This window comes from Pongo abelii, chromosome 8, assembly GCF_028885655.2.
Source record: "Pongo abelii isolate AG06213 chromosome 8, NHGRI_mPonAbe1-v2.0_pri, whole genome shotgun sequence".
NCBI lineage: Eukaryota > Metazoa > Chordata > Mammalia > Primates > Hominidae > Pongo > Pongo abelii.
In genome coordinates this window covers 29210216-29219252 of record NC_071993.2, presented here as the reverse complement: position 1 = coordinate 29219252, position 9037 = coordinate 29210216, and the positions used below count along the sequence as shown (strand labels likewise).

Genomic DNA, 9037 nt, shown 5'->3' with positions numbered 1-9037 from the left:
ATGTCTAACATAAAAAATAAGCCCTTGGTGCTGCCAGTTTTGGAAGCACTTATCTGCCCCAACAGAAAAAAAAAAAAAAGTCACCAAAAAACCCTAAACCAATTTAAAAAAAAAAAAAAGAAGAAAAAACACCTTTCTAAATCAGATGGCAAGATTTTGATGGTAAAAGTTTTTTTGTGGGGGAAGAAAAGATTTTTTTCATGTGGAAACCCTTGTGATTTGATACATTACTGGCAGTGTGAAGCTAAGGCTATGTGACTAACATTTTAGCAAAGGAAAAAAAAAGTCAAGGTAATTTTATAGTAGCAATAGTTTCTTTTTTTATTTTAATATACTTTAGGAAACAATATACAAAGCTGCGCTTTCCTGCTATTTCCAGATAACAGCAGGAAGCTCCAATTACACAAATTTAGCGTTTTGTGATGGCTAAGAACAGCAGTCAGCACCAGACTTGAACAGTTAGCTACAACACAAACATCCTTCCAAATGAAATGTCATAATAGCAAGACAGGTAAACCAGAGTTTAACAAATGACAACCACTTGGGAAGTGACTTAATCATTCTTGTTGAATTTCTTATTTCATTAAATATCTTATACACAATTTCCTGTTAATACGTTTTAAACAAAACCTCCCTTAAGGAATTATTTCAATTAAGTATAAATATTCAACAAGAACAGTTCTGATAAAGAATCCCCAGGTAGTTCAAATGCTAATGTGCACTGACCGAAGGAAAAGAAAAATAACAATTTTTGTTTGTTTTAACATGTTTATTACAACAGATACAATTCACATCTGACTAGCTCTGTTTCCTCTTTCCCCTCCCACAACCACGTTCATTGGGCCATTTCCTTATATTTGAGCAATCAATGTACTTTGAGCACACATGCCTGTCCAGCAGTACTTTTAAGTCCATTCTTACAGGGTGCAAATGGATTTCAATAATTTATACAAACAAGTAGGTTATGCTCAATCACTGCAATTTTAAGCTACTGTACACAGGAATGAAAAGGTTATAGAAAAGTGCCATAGCAACAGTGCCTTAAGAAAGGAGATAAAGAGGAGCCTTAAAAAATGGATAAAATCAGAATTTCAGAGGGAAATGGAAACACACGGGAAATGAAAAACATTTCTCTGCAAAACAAATGGAGAAGCACTGCTCTTGATCAGGTGCAAGTGTGGAAACAGTTGTTTCATATTTTGTACACTGCCCATATGGTTCAAAATCGTATCCTTAGACACAGATCGCCTGGCGCTTGCACTGAATTTTTGAAAATGCAAGATTTCTGAATGATAAATTAACCCCCCCAATTTTTTTTTTTTTTTTTAAAAAAGCTAATTTTGCAGACAGGTTTACATGTAAAAGGCTAGGTATTTAGCCACCTCAGCATTGATTAGTTTTGGATGTCTAAGCTCTGTTACACATGGCTTCCCATGGCTTCACTCTACAAAACATATTTACAACGTGAAGGATACATCTACAAGAAATCTACATTTCAAGGGTTTTACAAATCAATCTTGTATCTTTCCCCTGAATTGACTCTCACAGACCCCGTCCCCTTGTCATTTCCTTTGCCCAGCTTAACGGTCCAAAGTCTACTTAAATGCAGCTCAAAAATGTTAAGATTGGGCAACAGATTTACAGTTTCTGTTCTCAAAACCATGTGCAATTATTCACATCTTCACACCATGAAGGAATTCTGATTTTTTAGCTTTTCAAGTTCCTTAATTTGTTGTCTCAAAAATAGTATCCTGAAAAAAAAAAAGCAGACATTAGAACCTGTGTACATATACAAATATTACATAAAACCCAAGCTTTTATAATTATAATTTTTTTAATTAAAACAAGTGATTTCTAATTAAGGCAAAAAAATTTAAAAAATTATTTAACTATAAATTGGTTTATAGTTAAGACAAAGTAAACATTTAATACATAATATCTATTAAAGTATCAGGATGATGAAACGATGTTTTAGTTTTCTAACAACTTTTTATTTTATTTTTTGAGACAGAGTCTTGCTCTGTTCCCAGGCTAGAGTGCAGGGGTGCAATCTTGACTCACTGCAATCTCTGCCTCCCGGGTTCAAGCAATTCTTCCTGCCTCAGCCTTCTGAGTAGCTGGGATTACAGGCACCTGTCCTTATGCCCTGCTAATTTTTATATTTTTAGTAGAGACAGGGTTTTGCCATGTTGGCCAGGCTGGTCTTGAACTCCTGACCTCAGGTGATCCGCCCACCTTGGCCTCCCAAAGTGCTGGGATTACAGGCGTTAGCCACCGCGCCCGGCCTTTTCTAACAATTTCTTAATAATTCCTTTGGCTCTTACTTTATAAACCATATCATCACAATAAAGCAGTAGCTATTATACATGAAATAAACCTATACTGCATGTTTTCTGGCCCACTATATAGTAAAGAGTAGAATTAACCAGGTGTAAGAGATTAATCATTTAGAAGAGCAATTCTCAGTGTAGATGTAGGTACATAAAAATGAAGCCAAAAACCAAAAATTGAAACACACAAACCCCACAGTTACCCAGATTCCCATGAACGTAAAAATATTTCCTGTTTTTACTCTTCTTTTCTGGGAACTATAATATTTATTGCCTGTACACATGAATTAGGCATAATCAGGCTGGCTTGATATTTGACTGTATATACTGTTTTCCTAAGATGCAATAATAATTTCCTAAAAGTCGAATGACGTAACAAGCCAAAATGAAGTTTGTTAGAACTACTTTCAGAGCAATCTGAGAGTATAAGAACCCAAGTTGTTACTCAGAGAGTACCTCTAGATATTTTAGTAACTGTAAATAAACTTACTTTTTCAAGTTGTAGTATAAACTCCATTTGGTATTTACTAAGTATTTATGGTTTCTTGACAAGATTCAATCCACCTGTAACTCTGTGACTTGCACAGACAGGACAGAAAGCCATTGCCAAGTTTGTCCTCAATTCTGTAATAGGCATTTAAAAAAATACCTATGCTATTATTATTGTGACCTAGATATTCTACTTGAGTGAAACACTAGATTAAGAAATGCAAGACAAGAGTTCAGGTGAAAAATACTAAGACAGCAGATACACTAAACTTGCTAGACAAATTCTTTCTATACTTTTCAAGGGATCTATTGATGCTGCAAGGACAAATAATCTGAAATTTCAATGGAAACACCCTCAGCAAGAGAGGACATTTATAATTAGTTGTGGTCAATATTTCATTTTTTCAATAATATATTATTGCAGCTTATGGAGTTATGAGAAAAGTCTAATGAAGCATTCATCATGGGTTAAGAGAAAATCGACAGGCTTTATCCTTCACAAGAAATATTATTAACTTATGAAAATGCAGTGATAGAATGTGATCAATGTATCAAAGAGAACTTTACATTTCATAAATGTGATTTACATTATTTAGTTCGATTTAAGAATCATAATCCTGAGAAACATAAAAATATATTTCAGTGATATAAAGACTTACCTTTGCTCTCGCAAAGTTGCTTGAATTTCACATACTCGGACTAAAGATCTTAAATTTTTTAATTCAGTACAAATTTCGGACATGTGAATAGTTCCCATGTTATGCGCTTCTTCACGTAATCTTGATGCCTGTAATTAAAGAAATGAACAAAACATAAAATATAAACATTAACATACACAAAACATTAAATTTCTGAGTATAATTTTATACTAGGATTAGAGAATAATCCTTTTCTCTTCAATACACAAAAATGCGCTGGTGAATCTAATGGGGAAAATTAATTTGTTTTATGAAACTGTCTCTAAGGGTGGAAGGTACTTATTTTAATATTTCTCTTCTAAGTTGGAGAAAATAGGATTTCCAACCTGAAGCTAATACAGCACTAAGAAAGGACTCATAATTTGTGGTTAATAAAAGATGCTGGGTCAGCCAAAGAGATTGTCATTTCTGCAAGTTCAGGTATTAGATACTGATTCAAGAGCCTCACTATACTCCTCTATCATAAGACACACAACATATTCTCTGTAAACTTTCGAACACCCCAGATGGTCAGTTATCTGATAAAAAGAAAGAGGCAAATGGCAGTAATTGGAATGTCCTAAGGTCTCTCATCCCAAAGCAAAATGTTTCCTAACTTCCAGTTGCTAGTCTAGTGAGAGAGTCATAGAAAATTAAGTTTTTTTTTTTTTTTTTTTTGAGACAGTCTCACTCTGTCACCCAGGCTGGAGTGCAGTGGTGCGATCTCGGCTCATTCCAACTTCTGCCTCCTGGGTTCAAGTAATTCTGGTGCCTCAGGCTCCCGAGTAGCTGGAATTACAGGTGCATGCCACCATGCCTGGCTAATTTTTATACTTATGGTTAGAGATGGGGTTTCACCATGTTGGCCAGGCTGGTCTCGAACTCCTGGCTGGCCTCAAGTGATCCACCTGCCTCAGCCTCCCAAAGTGTTGGGATTACAGGTATGAGCCACTGCGCTTGGCCAGTAGATTAACAGTGCTAATTGATTCTAAAACTATCAGAGAAGCTGAGTGGAAAAAGTACACCGGCTTTGAGCCACATCACTGTTAACTGGGTGACCCTGGGATCAAGGTCTTATGCACTATTTGGTCTTAAGGACTTCAATGGCAAAATGAGAAAACTCTTATCTACACTGCTTAGCTGTTTTAAGAAGTAGAGAAAATAAATATAAGGCATTAAGCACTGAGCTAACTGCTGAGTACTTGACAACAGTGGCTATAATTATGTTAAAATATTTTGTAAAACCAGAAAAGTTATCTTATATATCAAATATTTTTTAAATGACTACAAAGCTAGAGATTCATTATTTTAAATGTTGCTTGAATTCAGTGGTCACATTAGATTTTCTAAAAGTTGATTAAATTCTGTTTTGCTAATCATCCAAAGGTAAAATCTAGGCTGTACATAACGTACCTGCTTCTCTGCATGATCTGCAGGCCATCCTTGAACGTGTTTTATGAGATTTTCACTGAAGTGTGCTGCTAGTGCAGGCGTTAATGAACACGTGGATCGGGCAGAAGAATTCTGTGGTACAACTGTTGCATTTGATGCATTACTACTATTAGAAGTATGATTGGGACCAGGTGATGGACTTCTCTGGCTACTAGAAAACAGAATTGAATGTGTAGTATGTTTAAAAGTAGTTTCTGGGTATCCTTATCCTAGAAACTGCATGTTAATACCTTTTATTAACTTAAAGATATCCAAATGCCTAAGAAAAATTTGTTATTTTAATGTCAAATAAAGAGAATTAACAATCCAAAGTATATTATTCCTCAAAACACTTTAGGGGGAAAAAGCCCTTTTAACACTACTGTCAGAGTCAAATGTAAACTGTACTCTCCAAATCTGAGGGCAGAACCTGTTAACTTTGTGTACCACAAACACTAATAATATAACTAAAAAAAGTCACATTTTAACAGCTGTAGATATAATGCACATCGGAAGACTGCTCATATACATCTAGATAAGGGAAAAATATATATTGCCTTTGTTCAACGTCAGAACTGCTGAATCAGAGGGTGAAATAATGTGAAGCAAAATACAGACATTTTATTGGATAGCACTGAACAAGCACAGTGGCAAAACAAAACCAAAAAAATTACACTCTGAGATTCTTATCTTCTTTTAAAACTGAATGGTTTGGGCCAGGGTTGGGGATATGGTGGTGAGAACCAAAAAATTTAATCACCCAAGTTGATCTCCTACCTGCTTCACCAGACTTGGCTCTGAATGAATTTCAGTTATTTCCAAAAACTAAATCTCCCAAAGGATGAAGAGTTTTCATCACTGAGGATATTTAAAATAATACTGCAGCCTCTAAAAACAATTTAAAAGAAGAATTTCCCAAAAATGTTCAGAGCAATGGCAACATTGCTGGAGTAAGTAGACAGCTTCCCAAGGTGATTATTTTGAAGGGAACAACTCTCATTTGGAGGTATAAGTTCTGAAATGCTTGTTTAGAAAACAACAATAAAAACAACAGTTGAATTATTTTGCTACCTCATAGCATGAAATAAAAAATAGGAAAATCAATCAAATGAAAACCATTCATTCAACAAATGTCATTTAAAGTTGTGTTGTTAATGAACAAAGAAAAGTGCTAACACAATACAGTAGTATAGAACTATCTAAAAAGCCATCCGTATAGGGTCACAGTTAAGCTACTGGGAAAGCCTGACATGGACCAGTTGGGAAACATTGGCCCAAGTTTTAGATACGAGACTTTGGCTTTCATCAATATATTCAAACCAAAACTGCTATAAGGAGGTTAAAAAGTAAGGTAATTCCAACAAATATTGTAAAATCGTGTGCCTTTCTGGTACAAGTATCACAAATCTTTAGCCCCGTCATATTCCACTGTGTAAAATTTTAAAGAGCCACTTTCTTCAAAATAATCCGGGCTTCACTACTAGAGACCATAACCTACCTCTTGTATACAGGTTTGTCTTTGTAAATTTTACAACATATAAGCCTACTTTAGGGTATTCATGGAGTTTAAGGTTAAGTTCTATTTTACAGATATAATATTCAAACAATGCAGTGTACCATCATTAAATAAAACAATGTGGTCTCAATATACAATATCAACCTACCTTGAGCGCTGAAGACTTCGAGGAGAGACAGGTTCATGACCTTGCTGCTTGTCAGCAGTTACAGGCTGCTGTGTGGCTGACTGTGACACTGGTACTTGCTTAACTACTGGAGTACTAACCTGAAATGTCAAAATCTGGTGAGATGGTCTCCAAATCTAATCCACATCTCTCCCCCCAAAATCTAGGTAATCGTCTTAAAACATGTAAAATGTGGTGTTTTAAAGAAGACAGTCAAGTTCTGTAACTTAGATCTCATTTCTTTGTGAAAATGGCCCAAGGTCATAAAATTACTTCCCCATCAAACCAGTGTAAGAAACTAGTTCTCCTTTACAGCTCAGTTTTCTTTCCAATACATTATTATCTCTTCTGATTTACTGTTACTTTTATATCAATGAAAGTAAATTATGTATGCTACCATATCATACACATATGGATGCTTAGATTTTAATGATATGGAGAAATATGTGATTGGGCTATCAGAAAATGAGTTATGGCCCATATAAAGTTCAACATGAGAGTTTTTCAAAGAGATGTTACTCTACAGAGGTAGACTGAAGTCCATGACTGCCAATCAGGATTATGTATTATATTCAGAAGCCACATAGAGAAAAGCAGTTTAAAATATAAGCTCTAAATTGAGGCACAAAGGCAGATGGAGTCCTTTGTGATTAAGTCACACCTCACTGTTGTTTTTCTTTTGGTGGGGTGAGGGGATATGATTAATAATTCTCCCTAACAAATCTGGAATGTCCTGCTTAACTTCTGAATATTACCTATCAATTCTAGTCAAGTCTTATAAAGAACATTTTAGTAAGCACTACATAAAAGCTCAAATGTTCAATTATTTTAAAAACAACTTGAAGAAGTTTTTGGAACACAAAAAACGAACAGCTACCTGCTTAAAGGATTTTTTTTTTTTTTTTTTTTTTTTTTTTTTTTTGAGACAGGGTCTTAGTCTGGTTGCCTAGTCTGGAGTGCAGAGTGACGTGATCTTGGCTCACTCCAACCTTGAATTCCCAGGCACAGGTGATTCTCCTACCTCAGCCTCCTGTGTAGTGCATATCGCCATGCACAAGAAAGTTTTTCAGAGTTTCACTCTCTTGCCCAGGCTGGAGTGCAGTGGCGTGATCTTGGCTCAACTGCACCTCCACTTCCCAGGTCAAGTGATTCTCATGCCTCAGCCGCCTGAGTAGCTGGGATTATAGGTCTGTGCCAGCACGCCCAGATAATTTTTGTACTTTTAGTAGAGACTGGGTTTTGCCTGTTGGCTAGGCTTGTTTCCAACTGCAGGCCTCAAGTGATCCGCCTGCCTCAGCCTCCCCCAGCAAATTTTCAAATTATTTTTGTAGAGATGGGGTCTTGCTATATTGCCCAGGGCCTAATTCAATCCTCCTGCCTTGGCCTCCTAAGTGCTGTAATTATAGCTGTGAGCCACCGCACCCAGCCTACTTAAAGGAGTTGAAATGCTCAGTTTACAAGTGACTATAAAACCAATACTACCACTTATTTCACTTTTAGCCACTATTTACTATACTCTTAAAATACCACCCTGAAGACAAGTTCTAAGCTCCAAAACTCACATTTTAAATACTGGCAAATGATAAGGAACGGTATAATTAACTAACTACTGTAACTTGGAATTTTAAAAATCAATCTAAATTGACCCTAAAACATGCAATGATCAATGGCCAAGGGAGGGAAGGGATGAACAAATGGGAAGACTTAAAAGCTGACCAACCACCTCTTTCAAGTTATATTTCAATGCATTTTTATTTTGGGGCTTCCGCTTAAGATCTTACAAAGAATTATTTGGCATTAAAAAGTTTGAAACAGCCCACTGTTTCAAAACTACTCCAAAGAAATTCCCCCTACATTTACCATTTAGACCAGCAATTTTCTAACTGCACCTATGGAGCCAACCATGTAAAGATTCTGCTGGGACAAATACGGGCAATATAAGCTTAGTAAAATGGGTCCCTGTATTCACAAACACCTAGGTTTTAAATTCTGACTCTACCACAAAAACTTAACTGAGAGTTTGATTTTCTCATCTATTAAATAAAGCAAGTGATTCTCATGATGTGAAAGTTAAACATACATTAAGTTCTTAGTACAGAAACTGCCTCATTTTTGAAATACAAATATGGAAAAGTCACTGGAAAACACATTCATTCATGTCTTTTGGAGTTTGAAAATTCTATAAATATTAAGACTCAGTATATCCTCTTTATCTCACTCTCTATGTGACAAATCCCAAAACCATTAGGGAACAGACTCAGATGGTGTATTAAAGTAGCACAGATTCAAAGCCCCCCTCTATCCCTCAGTGAACTGAGAAATTCTAGGCTGCATCTACTATCATACCTGTCATTCATTCCACCACTACACCTCATTCTCAGAGGGCTTTTTCTATAACAGATTCTAAAATGTTATTGACTTTCCAAAA

The 9037-nt window shown here is 35.7% G+C and overlaps 1 protein-coding gene across 10 annotated transcripts in view; it reads right to left on the bottom strand.

Annotated features, from left to right (window-relative positions):
* Positions 1-295: 295 nt before the first annotated feature.
* Positions 296-9037, bottom strand: part of WAC (WW domain containing adaptor with coiled-coil) — an 87782-nt gene continuing 79040 nt past the window's right edge. For 6 of the 10 annotated variants that reach the window (XM_063727032.1, XM_024252961.3, XM_054521398.2 and 3 more), the window contains 4 exons: positions 6592-6710; positions 4910-5099; positions 3479-3606; positions 296-1751 (listed from right to left, as the gene is read on the bottom strand). In XM_063727032.1, the coding sequence (XP_063583102.1) occupies positions 1682-1751; positions 3479-3606; positions 4910-5099; positions 6592-6710 (507 nt within the window). In that variant the 3' untranslated portion in view covers positions 296-1681. 10 annotated transcript variants of the gene reach the window in all.